A 20,408-nucleotide genomic window follows, 5' to 3' on the forward strand; every position below is an offset into this window, starting at 1 on the left:
TGTCATTTGTCAGGACTTAGATATCCTTTAAAAAAATTTATGAATTAAAAAAAATCATAGCAAACAATTGAAGAATAGTTTTAAAGGAAAACTTTTAAAACTCACGTTTTAATTCTGTTCCCTTCATTTAATTGTTTCCGTTTTTGTATACTTCATCATTTTCCTATGTGCACACATGTATTTTTACATGAACATAGTCACAATATAGGAGTAGTTTTATGTTTTTCTTTTCATGTTATATGTAACATTTTGCTTATCATAGTCTTTATAGCTACATAGGTGTTTATTTTATTTATTTATTTTTTTGTGGTACGCGGGCCTCTCACTGTTGTGGCCTCTCCCGTTGCGGAGCACAGGCTCCGGACGCACAGGCTCAGCGGCCATGGCTCACGGGCCCAGCCGCTCTGTGGCATGTGGGATCCCCCTGGACCGGGGCACGAACCCGTGTCCCCTGCATCGGCAGGCGGACTCCCAACCACTGCGCCACCAGGGAAGCCCTATAGTTACATAGTTTTAATATTTAGTGCTTAAATTACTTAGTATATCTTATTTTCTTAGTAATTCTATTGATATTCTAAGTCTGCATTCCTCTTGAGTATAGTGGGTAGGTAATGGTGTAGGGAACAACTTAATGTATATTGTTTTGTCTTTTTTGTCATAATTTTATTAGGAATGGGATTATTTCGTTCAGAGCATATGACTGTTTATATGGCGTTTAATGTTACTGCCTATATGTAACTTTAAAAAATCTGTTCTCCACCTTGATCCATGACAGTGAAAAAGAAGGACGAGATAGAAAAAAAGACAAGCAGCATTTGAAAAGGAAAAAAGAATCTGATTTACCGTCAGCAATTCTTCAAACTAGTGGTGTTTCTGAATTTACTAAAAAGAGAAGCAAACTAGTACTACCTGCCCCTCAGGTAATCTGATAAAAGCAGGTTTTTCATTGTATGAACTCATATGCTTACCATTTATCCAGCTAATTTTGCAGGCCTATGTGCCAGGCTTTTGCTGGGTGCTTGGTACCTTAAAGAAATATCAGGCCTTGAACTGCTCATATGATGGTTTAGTAAGTAATTGTCAGCTCTTAGCAATTTTTCAGTAGGCTAGGGCTCCAGACCTCTCTTCTGTAGCTGATAAAGGTGGTATTTGGCCTTGTGGGCTTCAGGCCACTTTCTTTTAGGGAATGTTTTGTTGTGTCACACCTCCTTCTCTTTTCGAGACAGTAGCTGTGAAAATCAACATGGGAGTTGTGGAGAAGAGAAAATTCATTCAGCTCATCATAGGCTCTGTTCCTTTGAATTATAGTTGGTCAGAAACATGGGGATTTTGAATAAGCTCTTGTTTTGTTTTGACGAGTACAGCTTTGTAGAATTGGACAGTTAAATGGAGCAGAGGGATGGATTTAGGAGGCTTGAACAGCTTCTTTCTGCAGATGAGTGCCCTGGCTGCATCAGTACAAAATCCTTGGGCATAAACATAAAATAATTTTGTTAGATGCTGTTATTCATAGTGGTTATATTTCTTAAACTGAGATTTTGCCTGTAATTTATTTTTAGTTCTTAGGGTATTTAGTTTGGTAAAATTACAAGGATAACACCTTTTGATTTTCTTAGGGATCTGGTGGCTTTGTGGACTCTGTGTGATATTTTAATTGGTTTTTAGTGCCCACCCTCCCCCTAATTGATAAATGGCTTTGTATGAACACTATTATTTTATGTTCTTGATTTATAAATATTTTGGTTTGAAAGAATTTCAGTATGGAAATACTGAAAAGGAATTTCCGTATTTGCAGCTTGATTCTATGTCACATATGGAATTCTGCCCCCCTCCCCCCCGTTAAATAGGGAAGACTTTTAAAAACTTTATTATGGAAATTTTCAAACCCACAAAAAGTAAAGAGAGTGCTACAACGAGCCCCTGTGTACTCATCACACAGCTTCAGCAATTCATCTTCTGGAATGTGGAAGTTTTAAGCTGTGTTATTCTTGGTTAAAATATTGCTACTGTGATAACTGTGTCTTTAGATTTCAGATGCAGAACTCCAGGAAGTTGTAAAAGTAGGCCAAGCAAGTGAAATTGCACGTCAAACTGCTGAGGAATCTGGCATAACAAACTCGGCTTCCAGTACTCTCTTGTCTGAGTACAATGTCACCAACAACAGCATCGCTTTGAGAACACCACGAACACCAGCTTCCCAGGACAGAATTCTGCAGGTAGGCTGCCATATGGTAGAGTGAGCCTTTCGCTTTGTTTATTATCCTTAAAAGTATTATAAAGGATTTGTGTGTTTTAGGGTTTTGTGTGTTTTAGGGTAAGCAGTTTGAAACAGTCCTGAAGGCATAGCTGCTAGAGATTTCTGTAGTAGGGAAGCTAAATCCTGTCAGTAAAGCATAGCATTTAAAAATTTCACATTGCCTAGCAGTCCTGGAAAAAAAATCAAACACGTGTAGTCAGTAATTTTTAAAACTTCCTTGTGATTCTGTACTTAGCTTGGCATAGACTGCCTTCAGTACTATTTCCCTCTCTCTCCTTAGCACATAGGGTGTACAGCTCTGTGTGTTCTATTTTTTTTTTTTTTTTTTTTTTTGCGGTACGCGGGCCTCTCACTACTGTGGCCTCTCCCGTTGCGGAGCACAGGCTCTGGACGTGCAGGCTCAGTGGCCATGGCTCACGGGCCTAGCCGCTCCGCGGCATGTGGGATCTTCCTGGGCTAGGGCACGAACCCGTGTCCCCTGCATCAGCAGGCAGACCTCAACCACTGCGCCACCAGGGAAGCCCTGTGTGTTCTTTAGGGTGTCTGCATGCGAGAGGATAGACAAACCTAACGGAATACTACTGAGTCTTTTAGCATTCTTACATCTCAATTTTCTAATAGTCAAATATAATTTGACTACTGATTCAGGAGTCAAGTAGTCCTGCAAGACTTTGTAAGAAAAACAGTGCCCCTCATTGCTTGCTCTCTAGAGGTACCAGTGATAGCTCTTTGTTTTTACCACCTTACTACTAAGACACTTGTTACATTTTGGTTTTTCTTCAGTTTTAGGCATTTTTCCACCAAGGATTTGAACATCTGGCTCTGTCACACCTTCTGCCTCTACTGTGCATACACATGCTTTCCATTTTCCCATCTTCCATTATAGTTAATCATAATTTTGGCTAGCTCCATATTTATGGTTTACCTTATGACTACGTAAACTGCATTCATTCACTACGTAAACTGTGGGTCAAACTGCACTTGACCCACAAAATGCCTTATAATTACTCTACTGTACAGTATTTTGTTTTTCTTTGAATTAATACTTGTTTTATTTAGTCGCTAAATTTTCTGATTACTTAGCACAAATTCAGTTCTGGACTTTATACTAACTGTAAATCTCCTGTAATCTGGTCACATTTTAGGTATTCTTACCTTTTTCAACACTTGAAGTCGTTCCCAGAACTTCTGAATTTTCTAGTCTGGACTGATTACTCTTTAGATCTTGTTACAGCTTGTTCTCTTGCTTTCCCTTCACTGTCACCCTAGAAAGTCCCTTGTGTCTCCTCTTTCTTGGCTCCCATGTCTCTGGCTTTTTTGGTTGACTCCCTTGTTGGTGAAGTGTATCTGTCAGTAGCTTTCTGAGGAAGGTTTCGTGGGAGATGGAATTTTTAAGACCTTGAATATCTGTAAATAACTGTCCTACCCTCTTATCTGATTGATAGTACAATAGGGTATAGAATTCCAGATTGAAAGAGTTTTTGTTCACAGTTTTGAAGGCAGTGCTCCAGTGTCTTCTGGCTTTCATTGTTGCTATTGATACGTCCTGTGCCATTCAGGTTGTTAATAGGAAACCTGGTTTTTTCTTTCTCTGGAAGCTTATATGATCTTCTCTTTTTCACATGCGTGTTTCTTGATGTGGCTCTATTTTTAACCACTGTGCTAGGTACTTGGTGGGTCTTTTAATTCTATAGACTCATGGTCTTCAATTCTGGGAAGTTATTTTGAAAATTAAAAAATTTCTTCCCTTTCATTAATTTATTTTGCTACTTATTACTTTCTGGTTTTCTGTCTTAATTGACTTTGATTTGATTGCTAGGAGATTTTCTGAATTTTATCTTTTTTTAAAATTTCTACTGTCATATTTTTAATTTCTAAGAGCTCTTTTTTAAATGTGTTCAATTTTTAAATGTCTCATTTAATTAATATCTTTTTATTCCTGAGGCTATTAATGATGGTTTTCTTTTGTTTTTACAAGTTTTCTTTTTCCTGCACAGTCTTTTTTTTTTTTTTGCGGTACGCGGGCCTCTCACTATCACGGCCTCTCTTGTGGAGCACAGGCTCCAGACGTGCAGGCTCAGCAGCTGTGGCTCACGGGCCCAGTTGCTCCGCGGCATGTGGGATCCTCCCAGACCAGGGCTCGAACCCGTGTCCCCTGCACTGGCAGGCAGACTCTCAACCACTGCACCACCAGGGAAGCCCCTCAAATATCTTTCGATCTTGTTCTTTGCCTATATCTAGGGACTAAGGGTAGGGCAATTAAAAGCTGACTAGACACTCCTTGGGTGTGGGTAGGACCCCTTGACTCCAGACTTTCCTGTGGGCTGAACTGGCTGGGATGTTTTATTGGGGAGATTTCTTTTTAAATTGTTTTACTTTTAAAATGTATTTATTTATTTATTGAAGTATAGCTGACTTACAATATTGAATAGGTTTCAGGTGTACAACATAGTGATTTGATATTTTTATAGATTATACTCCATATAAAGTTGCTGTAAAATATTGGCTGTATTCCCTGTGTTATACATTACATCCCTATAACTTATTTATTAGGGAATTCTTATTTATTTATTTATTTATTTGTTGCATTGGTCTTCGTTGCTGCGCGGGCTTTCTCTAGTTGCAGCAAGTGGGGGGCTACTCTTCATGGTGGTGCACGGGCTTCTCATTGCGGTGGCTTCTCTTGTTGTGGAGCATGGGCTCTAGGTACGCAGGCTTCAGTAGTTGTGGCACATGGGCTCAGTAGTTGTGGCTCGCGGGCTCTAGGGCGCAGGCTCAGTCGTTGTGGCGCATGGGCTTAGTTGCTCTGCGGCATGTGGGATCTTCCCGGGCCAGGGCTCGAACCCGTATCCCCTGCATTGGCAGGCAGATTCTTAACCACTGTACTACCAGGGAAGCCCTATTCCAGAACTTCTGGCATGCTAATGTTAGGTCGACAGAAGGAATGGAAGTATTGAATTCTGCCACAGCTCAGTATTCGTTTTCTCTCTTGGTTTTCATTGAGAAAAATGTATAAGAATTCTGCCTGTTTCAAGATTTGTGTAGTAGGACAAGAAGAGAGGAATTTGCTCTCCTGTCTAAACTGTTAAAACATGCTTCTTTACCTTCTTGTTAATCAGGAAGCCCAAAACCTCATGGCTCTGACCAACGTGGACACCCCATTAAAAGGTGGACTTAACACCCCTTTGCACGAGAGCGACTTCTCAGGTGTGACTCCACAGCGGCAGGTTGTACAGACTCCAAACACAGTTCTTTCTACCCCATTCAGGTATTGTAAATAAATTACTGTTTTCTGCTTTAGAAAAACTTGAATCCGAGGACTTGGACAACATGTTTGCTTTAGAAATGCTGGCAGAGAATGGAAATAAGTGTTTAACTTGCTTTTTAATTTCTCCTCATAGTAGCAAATAACATTATAGTATCCAGGAAATAGTCAAATACCAAATGGAGCTTCTTTTATTTTTTCAGGGTTTCTGGTGCTATCACCTCGTTTCTGAATACTTTTAATCTGATTTAAAAGAGCAGATCAATCCATTGTTAATGATGATTTGGTGAATTTTATAAAAATTCTAAGCCTTTTTATGTATGTATTACTGTTGCTTTTCCCCCAACATTTTATTATGAAAATTTCTAACATTCAGAGAGGTTGAAAGAATGGTAAAGCAAGCATCCATATACTCACCACCCAGTTCTCCAGTTAATATTTTACAGTGTTTGCTTTAATCACATATCCGTCCATCAATCTATCTTATTTTTAATAATTTCCAAGTTGCAGGTATTAGTCCATTTCACCGTAAACGCTTCCTAGTTGTGTATATCATTAACTAGAGTTCAGTATTTCTTTATACTTCTTTTGTTTTAAGCTACTGTTTTTAAAGAAGAATTTTTAAGATACAAACATTATAGAAGCAATTTGTATTAAAATGGAATTTGAGCTTTTAAGGTTAGAAATATTTAGGGTTTACTTTTAATTTTAAAATATGTCCTCCTACTGGTTGTTAAGTATATGAAGACTGTTATAGTTGCACATGACAACAGGATCAAGAAACATTGGCCCCTAAAACCTTATATAATATTTAATTGCAAGGCTTGCAAGAGAGCCTAATCCCTCTTTCCCCGTGGGTGTCTCATTTCTCAACTAGATTGTAAGCTCATTGAGGGCAGGGACCATGTGTTATATGGTAACACCTCACCTTACCTCTGGGAACAACTCTCTGGCAGCACCACCTGTCTGGAACACAGCCAAGATACAGGAAGTAATCAACCAAAAAAAAAAAAAAAGGCTTTGAACATTTAAACTATAAGGTGCAAAGTCTATGGCTTTTATTCCTAAGAGAGGTTCTTAGACCTAACTCAGAGCTATTCATATTTAGATGTGATTCTAAAAGCCTGGTGTTTGGTTTCCAAACTGTAGAGGGAAGAAGTACTTCAGGTATGCACATCTATGATGATGATGATGTGATAGCCAACAGCTACAGGCAGGGAGGAGACAAATGATAAGTTGAAGATACTGAACTCAAAAGGAGTCATTTGGGATCTTGAGTGTGGTGGCCAACCTCTCTGCCCACTGTGTGTTCTCAGCCACCCTGATGTGTCAAGAAAAGGTTGTGGGACTTCCCTGGTGCCACAGTGGTTAAGAATCCACCTGCCAGTGCAGGGGACATGGATTCGATCCCTGGTCCAGGAAGATCCCACAAGCCGCAGAGCAACTAAGCCCGTGTGCCACAACTACTGAGCCAGCGCTCTAGAGCCCACGAGCCACAACTACTGAGCCCACGTGCCAGAACTACTGAAGCCTGCGTGCCTAGAGCCCGTGCTCTACAACAGGAGAAGCCACCACAACTAGAGGAAGCTCGCACACAGCAACGAAGACCCAATGCAACCAAAAATAAATAAATAAAAATAAATAAATTTATTTAAAAAAAGGTTGAAAAATGTTTGGTGGACCTAGTTATTAATAAGGTAAGAAAATATCAGATGTAATGACTTTATTTGAAGTCATTAAAATAAATATACTGTGTGTAAATACTGAGTTAGCTGAACCAAAGCTTTATTTTAACCTAGAGGTCTAACTAAAAACCAGGTAGGGAGATGGAATTTCTGGAATCTTTATTTCTTTTCTGTTTTCCTTGTAAAATAATTTATGTGAAAAACATTTGAAAGCACGATCCAAATAAAATTGGCACTTTCATTAATTGGAATTTCTGTCTTTATAGAACTCCTTCTCATGGATCTGAAGGGCTGACTCCCCGGAGTGGGACAACTCCCAAACCAGTTATTAACTCCACCCCGGGTAGAACGCCTCTTCGAGACAAGTTAAACATTAATCCGGAGGATGGAATGGCAGACTACAGTGATCCCTCTTATGTGAAGCAGATGGTACATGTCAATTCCCTTTTAGTATTCTTTAAAAAAAATTAAAAAAAAAATCTCATGGGTACCAAATTAAAATTTGTCCCCTTGTCAGTGCATATCGCATATACCTTAAGATTCTGTACACCTGCGGACACCAGAAAAGCAACATGATTTGTAGGGTTTGAGAAGGGAAATCTTACGGTCTTATTGCTTACTTTTTCTTATTCTTAATATATTTTTCAGAAATGATTATGCTGATAGTAATGCTCCTTATATCTTTTGTGATTTTTAATTTTCATCATTTACTAATTAATACTTTACCTTCTTGAATGGTACATTTAATTTTTTTTCCTAGTTCTGTAAAATGTTTTGAGTTTCGAATGCCTCATAAATTAGATTTTGAACATTGGTTCCTCTGTTTTCATTACACTTTTAGAAGGACAGTCTAGATCTCAAAGCCACGTTAATTTGCTGTTTGTTGCTAACCTTAGTGAAGTTTTCTTTTGTATGTTTTGCAAGGTGAATGTAGAAAGCTAATTATACAAGTTATAGTTTTGTTTCTGCTCGTTACTGCTTTCATTACGTCACTGTTGAGCCTTCTTCTTATTTATGCCACAGAAGATCATTGTGAGATTTTTAAAAAAAATGAGTTCCAGTGATGGTCTGCTTCTGGTTTACAAATTAATTCTACCTTCATGTATAGATTTGGTTAGTTGAGAATTTTTTTTAGTGCCCAAATTGATATCAGGTAGTGCCAACTCTGAGTGGCTACATAAGAATTAAACAAATGAAGAATCTAATGTGTGCAAAGCATGGATCTGGACACTTCAGGGAATCTAAAGTTGAGTAAAGATGTCCTTTGTCTTCAAGAAGTTTATGCTCTGGAGAGATTGGCAGTACTAAACCAAGTCCAGAAATAATTGTAATATATGAATAAAATAAGCCCTTTGAGGAAAACCAACATGCTTTGGCTGGCCAGAGAAATAATCACATTTGTTGGGTGGGTACTAGGAAAACCTTCATTGAGGAGGTATGCTCAGAGGAGGGTTGGGGGCTGTCCCAGATGGAGGCCGTTAACATGAGTGAACCTGGAGCATGTTTGCGTCATAGCAGCTCATCTGGTCCTTCCACCTAGCATACGTGTAATGGAGCAGTGGGGAATGAGAGAAGTGAGCTGAGGATGGACTGGGGAAAACTTGGGTACCAGGCACTTTCTCTTGGGAAGTATGAATTGTTTTCTTTGGCTTTCATATTATCTAGTATTTGCATGGAAAAGAAACACACACACAAATTCAGGCATCTTTTCAGGTTAGGTTTTATTAGTCCAAGGACAAATTTACCTTTGAACTTGTTCTTTTCATTTGCTGTTAAATTTCAGAAATCCTTAAATGGAAATCCTAAAGGACTTTTTTTTTTTTTTTTGCTCCTTCAGAGATAATTCTCAAACCTTCTGTTAGATTATCCCAGAGTAAATTTGTTGACCACAAATGAAAGTTTATGAGCTGTCCTTTTTTTTGTTTTAAAGGTTTCATTTTTTTCCCCATAAATTTATTTATTTAATTTATTTATTTTGGCTGCTTTGGGTCTTCGTTACTGCACGCGGGCTTTTCTCTAGTTGCGGTTAGCAGGGGCTACTCTTCGTTGTGGTGCACAGGCTTCTCATTGCAGTGGCTTCTCGTTGCAGAGCACAGGCTCTAGGCGCACGGGTTTCAGTAGCTGTGGCTTGTGGGCTCTAGAGCGCAGGCTCAGTAGTTGCAGCACACGGGCTTAGTTGCTCTGTGGCATGTGGGATCTTCCCAGACCAGGGCTCGAACACGTGTCCCCTGCATTGGCAGGTGGATTCTTAACGGCTGCGGCACCAGGGAAGCCCTATGGTTGGTCTTAAGGTAGGGAAGAAATGGAGATAGAAATTAAACGAAATCTTGTTTCAACTCTGAAGTTAGGGGTCATTTTTCTAGAATTAAAATTAAGCTAATTACTTTTTAGAAACTCTTACACAATATTAGTTGCATATTTTAATGTATATGAATTGAGAAGGACCAATTTTTTTCTACAGGAAAGAGAATCTCGTGAACACCTCCGTTTAGGGTTGTTGGGCCTTCCTGCCCCTAAGAATGACTTTGAAATTGTTCTACCAGAAAATGCCGAGAAGGAACTGGAAGACCGTGAAATAGATGATACTTACATTGAAGATGCTGCTGATGTGGATGCACGGAAGCAGGTGGGTGATGACTGTTACATGTCTCAAGATCTCTACTTAAAAGTTTTTTCAGTATTAAAAAAAATTACACTGAAGAAAATTACTTACATCATTAATAATATTCGCTCACATAGTTCATAATATACTTAGAATATCTTGATAGGTATTCTTAAAATGTATAATTATATGGATAGCCATTTAAATATCCTCTGTCAAATTCATTATGCTTCTTTAAAATACATATAAGTAGTCTTTTAGACATTGCTTTCACTCTAGCCAAGAAAAGATGTTATTATCAGTCTTAAAAACAAGTACATCTTGGATTGGTTGAGCAAATGGTTTTTCATCAGTGTAAACTAATAAAAAATGTGGCTTTGGATATGTAGCCTGGGTCAGAATAAAATTAGTAACACCTTGTACTAATATATCTTCTAGTTAATTACTTTCTCATTTGTGCATAACAATCAGGTGATGTAAGTAGGATAGGTGTCAGCTTCGTTTTAGAAACGAGGAAACAGGCTCAGGTGAATTAAGTTAACTTTCTCAGGTCTTGTGGCTGGAAACTGGTGAAACTTGAACTAAAACTGAGATCATGTGACCCACTTCAGACATTCTTGCTGCAGTCCATTTCAGGATGGTTTTAGAAATTGAATAATTTCCCGGGGTTGGAGTGAGAATGGCATCAATGGAAATCGTTTTAGAGGGAAACCACGTGAATGTGCTTTTTGGTAGGGAGTAGATAATAATACTTTATGTGTTTAGTTCTCTTAGCTATTTTGAGTTACATTTACTCTCAGAACTGGTTTGAAGTTCTAATGTGTTAACCCACATTATTCATAATTTAAGAATCAGGAAACAACACATTCATTGGCTGGCTTTTTAAATTAAAAATCAGTAGCTTTTGAGGTGGAAGGGAAAGGTTGTGTTGCAGGAGGGATAATTGGAAGCATCCCCTCTACATTTAGGATTTGATTTAGACAAGAAAAGAATGATTATCTGATGGAGGGAGCCATGTAAATCTGGAGAATGCTCCTGGTAGACGTTGGAAGTTCTTAGTTTCTACTGTAATAGGAGAATGAATAGGCTGATTAATTTTAGTGGCCTTATATTGCCTTTCTACAAACTTAACACAGATTCCTACAGCTTTAGCTCTTGAACATAACATATTCTTATAGACTAAAGTGTTTTCAGCTTTACTGAAATGTGTCAAATACTGTATAGCTGCAAAAATGGTTTTTAAAATGATTTTTTAGGCCATACGAGATGCAGAGCGTGTAAAGGAAATGAAACGAATGCACAAAGCTGTCCAGAAAGATCTGCCAAGACCATCAGAAGTAAGTATTAGAATTTCTGGCTTAGGAAGTTTTAAGTTTCTTTTTATGTGATTGATGTTTTTTATATTATAAAGTCTATAAAACGACATTTCATCTACTTTCTGGAATATAGTAAAGCAGTTCCCAGATCCAATCTTTGAAATGCTTCACTGGTACAAATACGAATTTTAAAAATAAATTGATTGATTGATTGATTGGCTGCATTGGGTCTTCGCTGCTGCATGTGGGCTTTCTCTAGCTGCAGCTAGCGGGGGCTACTCTTCGTTGTGGTGCGCCGGCTTCTCATTGTGGTGGCTTCTCTTGTTGCGGAGCATGGGCTCTAGGTGCACGGGCTTCAGTAGTTGTGGCTTACAGGCTCTAGAGCACAGGCTCAGGAGTTGTGCATGGGCTTAGTTGCTCTGTGGCCTGTGGGATTTCCCTGGACCAGGGCTCAAACCCGTGTCCCCTACATTGGCAGGCGGATTCTTAACCACTGAGCCACCAGGGAAGTCCCCAAATAAGAATTTTGAAGAAAAAAGGAAAATAATTTCTTTTGAAAATGTAAAACTGCTTTAGGCATACATCGGAGATATTGCAGGTTTGGTTCCAGGCCGCTGTAGTAAAGAGAATGTCATGCAATAAAGCGAGTCACACGAATTGTTTGGTTTCCTTGTGCATGTAAAAGTTATGTTTACACTAAACTGTAGTCTTTTAAGTGTGTAGTAGTAGTGTGTCTAAAAAAAAAGTACGTAACTTATAAAGTACTTGATAGCTAAAAAATGCTAATTATCATCTAAGTTTCTGAGCCTGAGTCGTAATCTTTTTCCAGTAGTAACATTAACGATCACAGCTCACCATAACAAATAGAATAGTAATGAAAAAGTTTGAAATATTGCAAGAATTACCAAAATGTGACACAGACACAAAATGAGCAAATGCTGTTGGAAAAATGGTGCCAATAGACTTGCTCAACGCAGCGCTGCCACAGCCTTACAGTTTGTAAAAAAACACACTGCCTGCAAATCACAGTAAAGTGAAGCCCAGTCAGATAAGGTGTGCCTGTATTTAATTCATGCTAGTAGAACTAATAACATTAGTATGTTGCACTGACATGTTTAATAATTGTACTTGTTTTAAAATTTTAGGTAAATGAAACTATTCTAAGACCCTTAAATGTAGAACCACCTCTGACAGATTTACAGAAAAGTGAAGAACTAATCAAAAAAGAAATGATCACAATGCTTCATTATGACCTCCTACATCACCCTTATGAACCATCTGGAAATAAAAAAGGAAAAACTATAGGATTTGGTACCAATAATGCAGAGCACATTGCCTATCTGGAACATAACACTTATGAAAAGTTTTCCAAAGAAGACCTGAAAAAGGTATCATTGAATATTTCTGTCTCAAGACTTAAGTATTTGTTAGATACCATGTATCATGGACAGACATTAACATTTTCCCTTATTGATGTTCATAAGCAACTGAAATATATGGTTAAGAGAGAAATATTCATATTAAGTGTTATGCAAAGGACATACCACCCCCCCACCCCTTCCTGTGTTCAGTGGCAGGCCTTTATCAGATGAACACTGGTTGTGATGGCACGGTGTTCTTGTCTCATGGGTGTATGCCTCATTGATAGTTGCTACAGTTGCTATTTTCTGTGTTTAACTCTGCTGTCTCTGAATAGGGTGGAATGCCTTTAATACTTAAACCTCACTTATTTAGAATACTATGAAGAAACAAGAATATATTAAAAATATTTACAGATTCAATCTTTCACCTATTCACAGAAAGGAAATATTCACTGAATTCATTCCCCTGACATGATTTCCCCCTGCCCTTTTGGATAAGGAAATAAAGAAATGTTTTCTTGTCTAAAGTCTGTCCTGCCTCTTCCTCCATATGCATTTTATTCTTTCTGCTTTGACAGAGCAAACAGCTGTGATTTTGACTAGAAATCTGTACAGTGGCATAAGATAATAGAGTTAGTTTCATGGTTGGAAGCAGAGTGGTCATTAGCTTAAAAGTCTTTTTTCTTTAGTCTTTCGCCCTGAGGGGCAGAGATGGATTCATCCATTAGAATGGGCTAACTTGGGAGAAAACCGGTAAGGTTCCTTTGTCTGTCTTCTCTCCTGCACTTTCCCTCTCTCCTCTCTTTTTCTTACTTTCTCTTTTTCTTATTGCATACGTGATACATGTTTATTATAGGACTTTTAAAAAGAAGATAGAGAAAGGAAGGAGGGTTTAGATTTGTGTTTGTTTGCCCCTGATTCACGAGTAATTTTGACTTGCTGCCTTTCAGTAAGTGCCATGGAAGCTGTCCTCTGTTGAGCGCCTGCACTTTGGCAGGCACGTTCAGCCACTGAACCGGGTGAGAGTTAGACAATGAACTTGATGCTTGAACAGTTTCCTCTTTTTAGAGTGAAAATATGAGGGGAAGATGGAATTTAGGAAATAAATTTTCCTAAATTTATTGTACATATGGAAACCTGAAATAAAGATCACGTTGTTGCTAATAGAGATTCTATAAGGGACAAATTCTAATAAATATTTTGATAATAATGTAAGTAGTGCTTTGGAATTATTTGAAACGATTACACAGTAGTTTAAATATCCTCCCATATTTTATTTATCTATCTATAGTCCTCTTTGTTCCGAAGAATTTGAAGCAGCTATTTACTTAGCAGATTCTTTAGGGATGGTTTAAGTAGAACTTAGCTGTACTCTCTCCTAGTTATTATAAGAGGTGAATTTGTAAATTTTTACTGTGTACAGTTTCAGAGTGAAATACCATTTCTCTGATGGTACAGTGCCCGATTTTCATTAAGTGTGTTAAAATTGGTTTGTTTCCATTATTTCCCCTAAGAGGTATTGTTTAAAAGTATCCATTCTTTATCTTCTAGAGACTTGATTTTCCATTTTTTTGTTTACATTTTTTCATATGCTGGTTATTTATCTTGACTTTATGTATTTTGGCCTGTGTTTATTTTCTGATGTTCCTGGAGTGATTGAAAGCTTTCTATAAAGCACAAAAAGTAATTGTCAATTTTTCATGAGCCATGAAGCAAAGGGCTGGAAAAAGTTCATGTGGTATGTTCATGGAGTCTGTGTGTCTGGTGTTGGGCTGGCTCTTTGTGTATACTGTGTCACTTAATTCTCATAACAAACATGTTAGGTACTATCTCCACTCTACAGATGAGAAATGGGCTCACAGAAGTTCAGCAAGTTCAGATAGCGACTTAAATGCTAAATCTGTGATTGGAGCCCAGGCTTGTCCAACTCCATCCCCATTCTGTCATCTTAAACCGTATCTTTTCTACTGAACAGAAGCTGGTCTGTGATCCATCATTATTTGATTTGTGCCTCCAGTCTTATTCTCTGACAATGGCAGGGGCATTCTTTCAGATGAGAAAAAAGGCAGGTGTCAAAAAAACGCCTACTTCCGCTTCACCATGCTGGGAAGTCCAGAGTATAGCGGGGGATGGTAGAGAGGGAGGAGCACCCGCACGCGTTGGTGCCCAAGCATTGGCTTGGGTGTGACCTTGCCTTGTCCGCTTACTAGTGTTGTATTTTTGAACAAGTGGTTTAACCTCGCTAAGCCTTAGTTTCATCAGCTTTGAAGTGAGGTTAACGTTGACTGCTTTGTAAGGGTGGTGTGCTGTTTGCAGATAAAGTAGGTAAAACTTTTCAGTTCAGTTCCTGGCACATAGTAGGTATCTGAGAAATGGTAGCTGCTATTATAATGAATGAAGGCAAAGGACGTTTACATTATCAGGGATGATACAGGGATGCTTGGCTTTTCAGATCAACCTGCATTGACTTCTAGGCTTCTTAATTAATTTTGCTTAGGTATTATAACCCCCTTCCAAAACAAACAGTTAACCAGAGCTCATTGTCTTTGCCCAGAGGAGTAAAAACTAGTCTTTTATTTCTGTTGATGGCAGGTATCTCTAGTGCTCAAGCTTATTGTTATTATTATTGTGAACAGGCCCAGGATGTTCTGGTACAGGAGATGGAAGTGGTAAAACAAGGTATGAGCCACGGAGAACTCTCAAGTGAAGCTTATAACCAGGTGTGGGAAGAATGCTACAGTCAAGTTTTATATCTTCCTGGGCAGAGCCGCTACACACGGGCCAACCTAGCTAGCAAAAAGGACAGAATTGAGTCACTGGAAAAGAGGCTTGAGGTTGGTATCCTTTTAAAATTCTAATTTAAATGTACTTTGATTGAAATAATGAACCAGATAATACCACTGGAGACAACTTCAGAAAAATAGATCTAAGGTAATTGTTTTCGAATTTCTTGAGGAAAAACTACACTGAAGTGTTTGATCTTCCTTGGCCTTCTTCATTGGGTTTTCAGAGCTGCTGGCCTTTGTGATGAAGAGTGCCCTCCAAGTTGACCACAGGTCAATCAGAACCTTTTAGATGTGGGGGCAAAGAGCCAAGAAGTGAACACTGGTCACTCAGAAGAGTGTAGAGCAGTGCTACAAGAGCAATGCAGTTTTCTCTAGGGGGGCTCTCAGTGTACCAGGGAGCTTTCTTTCTGTAGCCAGAAGGGCACACTTACGGAACTTTGGTACCTTTCTGCTCATCCTCGGATTCCTGTCAGTTTGTTACAGAGAGAGCACTGAGCTGGATTATCCAGACAATGGCTTCTGTGATTTTTTTCATGTCTATGAAAATGTTGAAACATACTAGATGAGAGTTTCATGGCATGTGGTTTCTTAATATAGTCTGCATGTTTTGAATTCCAGAATCTGTGTATGCATTTTGCCAATGGTATGTAAATTGTGGTTCACAGACCGCTAGGCTGCCTTGTGAATTCTTAATGGTGGTCTTCAGGGATGTTTCTGAGGCCAGGATATCTTGGGATGGGAAGGAGAAAGGGGTGCTTCAGGCAATCAAAGTGGCCTCAGATTCCGCTTATGTGATTACCAGTTTCTCTGCAGAAAGTAGATTTGGAAATATTTTTATTTGGGGTTAAAATAAAAAAATAGTAAAATCACTTAGGGGTGTTTGGGGCTGTGTGGGGCCAGGGAAATGAACTGGAAAAAGCGATATCCTGTTAAAATTAACATTTTTGATTTTACCTTTAAGGTCACATGTATAGACACTAATGGTAATGCCTGTGCACATCTTTTATCATTTAGTGGGAAATCAGACTTTCTGAAGTAATTCTCATCTTGGGTGAAATTTTAGCAATCCAGTGCTGCTGGTTACTCTAGCTGTGTTACTAACTTCCAGCAGGGTGTGCTGTTGCTCTGTGTTTTAATTCACAGGGAAACTAAAAAAGAACATCAGTGGTTAAATTTAAGTTATATTTTTTGTTATGTAGGCTTCATTTCTTATAAGTGGTAGTTAGCAGTGTAATTCTGATCTAAGGTCAGCATCATAATTGATTGGAAAGCTATTTGGAAAGCTTCCTGTAACACTTATACATAAATACTTAGGTCTCTCACTTAGTTTGAAAATCTCATTTGAGGTGGGTAAACTCTTTCTTCCTCAAGTGGTAAGGACATTTTGTGCTGTTTAAGATATAAAAAAAAGTTTTTCCCTAAATCTCATTTACTTTGTTGAGGCCCTACCTTTCATGACAGCAAATAAATGTGTCACAAAGTGAGTGGTGCCATAAAGTACAGTAATTTTTATTTCTGTGTTGAATTGGTCTTGTGAGTTTTGAAGGGAAAAATACAGAGAGAACCACTGCTGTTCTTTTGGAGATTTATTTGGGTCGTTTATGAGCAACCATTAAAAACATGTGGTTCTCTTTGTTCAGTTCAGTACCAGGAACTGAAATCTTCTGTTGAACTATTTTTGCTGAAGGATTGGTGATTTTGGAAGAATATTCATAAAACAGTCTGAAGTAATTTTTCTTTTCTTGACTCCTGGATAACTTGCTTTAATGTTTACCCAACTAGTTACTTTTAAAGAACATGTAATCAAATCCTTTAATTTAGTGAACTATGCTTATTTCAAATGAAAGTTCATTAAGTCTTTAAAAAGAAGAAAAGAGACTCAAAAACCCAAATAAACAAATCCCCCATTTTATTTGTATTCATTCCCTAATTCAGAACTAGGTTTGTCTTAGCTTATTTTAGTTTTTGAAGACACAATTCTCCTGGTTTGAAATACATAAATATTTTATTTCAATTGTGGTAATTCTTTCATCATTTCAGTTGATTGCTAAATTATAAACATTATTCAAAGTTTGTTGTGGGGAAGGAACTCCAGTTGTATTATATAAACTAAAGGCTGTACTTAAATTATCCTTCCACTCTTAGGTTCAGGGAGATATGCCTTGCTGTGCAAGCACAGTACACCATGGCTGCCAGTGTGTTTGAGTTTTGCTGCCATGAACTCTGGAACAGTGAATCTAAATTATGGCCCTATCGCAGCATATCAAGCAAGATGAAATCCAGCTTTGTCGTGGTTGGTGTCTCCTAAATGGATTTAAAAAATACGCCCCGAGGTTTATATTGTAGCTAGTCTTCGAGCCATTACTCCTGATTAATATTTGAAACTTAGAACTTAACCAAAAATCCTTAAGATACTCATTTAAAACTAGTAGAACCATCTCAGATTTTACGTAGAATGTTGTGGGTGGTACAAGGAGTCTGTTAAATAAATAGAATCAGTGTAGTTGCAGGTCAGAAGTAAGTGGGAAAGACTTCTGAATTGTAACCAAGTCCATGTATTTTATTCTGCTTAGGAGGTAGAATTAATTTCAGGACCTTACCAGACATTTGTGTGTAAAATAAGGCAGCAGTTGCAAACAGAAATGACACCTAATATCAGAAAAGGAAAAGTTATAAAAACATAGCATGTTGAGGCCATTTAAATATGGCGGCAAAAAGCCCTGTTATTTGAATAGCTTTGAGGGTGTTATGGGTATATGGTAGGGGGGTAGAGTGATTGCTCTTTATAGTGATACCGCAGTTAATAAGAAAAGCTTAATTTCTGTTCAGTGTTATGTTTTTAAAAAACAGAAAAAGAGGGATGGCTATAACTGTAGAAAAATTTTCATCAAGTGGTTAAAAGTAAAAAGCTTTAGTACTTTATTTAATCACACATCTAGTGAATGTTACTGAGCATCTACTCTGTGCCAGCCCCTGTGCTAGGCCCTGGGGATATAGCAGGGAACGAGGCAGATGAGCTCTGTGCTCTTGTGGACTTCACGTTGAGCGTTTTCCAGATAAATGGAGAAGAACCTCATTTTCCGATGCCAGATAAATGAGTCATTACTGTATTTGGGAAGTGCAAATAGAATTTGAAGTGTTCTAATTTGTTTCCACTTAAAGTGGAAATAGGAAATTGTCTGAAGACATAATTATTTTGAGTGAAATAATTTCCAGTAGGTGCAAAAGTGAAATGAGAAGTCTGAATTTAGGCCTGCCATTAAATTTAATAGTATTTGAAATAGTATCTAAACGGCTGTGTTGAGGAAGTTTGGCTGAAAAGTAGATTTTGTCATGTTAGCTGTAAAAACGGAAAGGCTTTCCTTAGAGGTGGAAACCAGGTCCAGAGGTAATACTTCTCCCTGTATTTTACTGGCACAGTCAATTTAGTCAAGAAATACTATGTAACGTTGACTTCTTGGAGATAAAGTAACTTAAAGAACACAGATAACGCATTTAAAATCCTTCTCAGTGTATTTGTAGAACTCTTTTGGGGACCCCTGACTTTACTGAATGGTGATATTTCAGCAAAATTGGCTGCACAATGGCTCTCATTTTCTCAGTGATTTTCATTATAAAGTTAGATATTTTTACACAGGAAAAAAATTCCCTTAATACTTTAAAGAGTGAAAACTTAGGGTAAGGATTAAGTTGGTGGGCAGTTCGGGGTGGAGGGATTATACGTTGTGTATCAGCAGGTTTGCGCTTATGTTCCCTTGTGGGTGAGTGTATGTGTGTGGGGGGGTGGATGCTGTGGCAGGAGACAAGTCCCCAGTACTCTGGAACGCTCTCATCCTTAAGTTCTGCCCTCTGCCATGACCCTTAAAGGCATTAACAGATTTCTTGGTTGTTTCTAGCAAGAACTCTGGGAGCTGGACCAGAGATCTCCTGTGATACAACCATGTTGCTTTTGTTAGGCCTCAACGTCGAGTTGAATTTGTTTCGTGCAGTTTTTGAGTTTCATTTCCTAACTTATGCAAATGTAAAATGCTCTCGGCATTGCTTTATTGGTACATTACTGTCCTTGGAGATGTGTTTAGTAAGGTTTTGCCTTACTGCTTAGCTTGCTTTGCAGGGATGCAGTCTGATGGTTGCTAACTGATAGATGCTGACAATAATCACTGAATTGGACCTGCATCTCATCAATACAGAGATGGTTCACTGCTAAAACTTAATGCTAGTGAACAGTATAGAGATTAAAGGAGAGTCGCTCATGGTCTCGTTTGCAAACATTTCGGTGGCTGAACCACATCTTTACTGCTATAGGATCATATTGTGGAATGATGGACTAGGAAGTGGAGCTGCCATTAACTATATTTATTTTAGGTATCCTGAAACCTGTTTTTCTAGTGGTATAAGGTTATATTCTGGGTCCCCAAGCAAGAATTTCAGTAAGGGATGCTCTTAATGTTTCTGAACCTCAGTGTAACAGACTTTAACTGAAGACAGTATTGGAGACCCAAGGATAATGTGTTTACTTTGGAATTACTTAAGCTTAGTAACCTTAACAAACTTAGTGAGTTTGAAAGTAACAATTACACTTTTATAAGTCCCATACAGCCCCCTTTTGTAATGACCCAAGGAAACACTTATGGTTCCACTGATTCATCTCCTGGGGACCATCAGTTTTCCATTGGTCTCTGGCCAGTCTTTTTTAGACAGTTTCTCTTCTATGCATTTAAAAAATAACATTTGTAGGCTTTTTTTCTTTCTAAAAATAATAACTGTACTTTGTAGAGAATTTTAAATAAAAAAAATAAAGAGAAAAGCCTACCATTCAAATGTAATCACCTTAAACATCTTGCGGTGTGTGTATGTATAAGATTAAATATGATAGAAAAAGATGAATATATGAACATCTACACATATCTATGTGTGGGTGAAAGATGGAAGGCCTTTAAAACTAAATTGGGATCATTTAATAGTATAATATTGTAAGTATCATTCAAAAAAAGAATCACTTGCTCTCTTTTAAAGTCTGTTGCAAAGGATTAGCTTTGGTGAAATCTGTAAATAATTATTCTAGTTATATTCTGCCCAACTTCTTAAAAAGTTGTTAAATAACCTTTTTTGCCCATAAAAATTTCTGAGATGTTT

At 38.1% G+C, this 20,408-nt stretch overlaps 1 protein-coding gene across 1 annotated transcript in view; it reads left to right on the plus strand.

Annotated features, from left to right (window-relative positions):
• Positions 1-20,408, plus strand: part of CDC5L (cell division cycle 5 like) — a 46,429-nt gene that overhangs the window by 13,385 nt on the left and 12,636 nt on the right. Inside the window, exons 7-14 of the mRNA XM_060163018.1 lie at positions 776-920; positions 2,028-2,216; positions 5,377-5,525; positions 7,474-7,636; positions 9,669-9,833; positions 11,066-11,146; positions 12,271-12,513; positions 15,123-15,320. Coding sequence (XP_060019001.1) covers positions 776-920; positions 2,028-2,216; positions 5,377-5,525; positions 7,474-7,636; positions 9,669-9,833; positions 11,066-11,146; positions 12,271-12,513; positions 15,123-15,320 — 1,333 coding nt within the window. The remainder of the gene's footprint in view (positions 1-775; positions 921-2,027; positions 2,217-5,376; positions 5,526-7,473; positions 7,637-9,668; positions 9,834-11,065; positions 11,147-12,270; positions 12,514-15,122; positions 15,321-20,408) is intronic.

The sequence above is a fragment of the Lagenorhynchus albirostris genome, chromosome 10 (assembly GCF_949774975.1).
Source record: "Lagenorhynchus albirostris chromosome 10, mLagAlb1.1, whole genome shotgun sequence".
Classification (NCBI taxonomy): Eukaryota; Metazoa; Chordata; class Mammalia; order Artiodactyla; family Delphinidae; genus Lagenorhynchus; species Lagenorhynchus albirostris.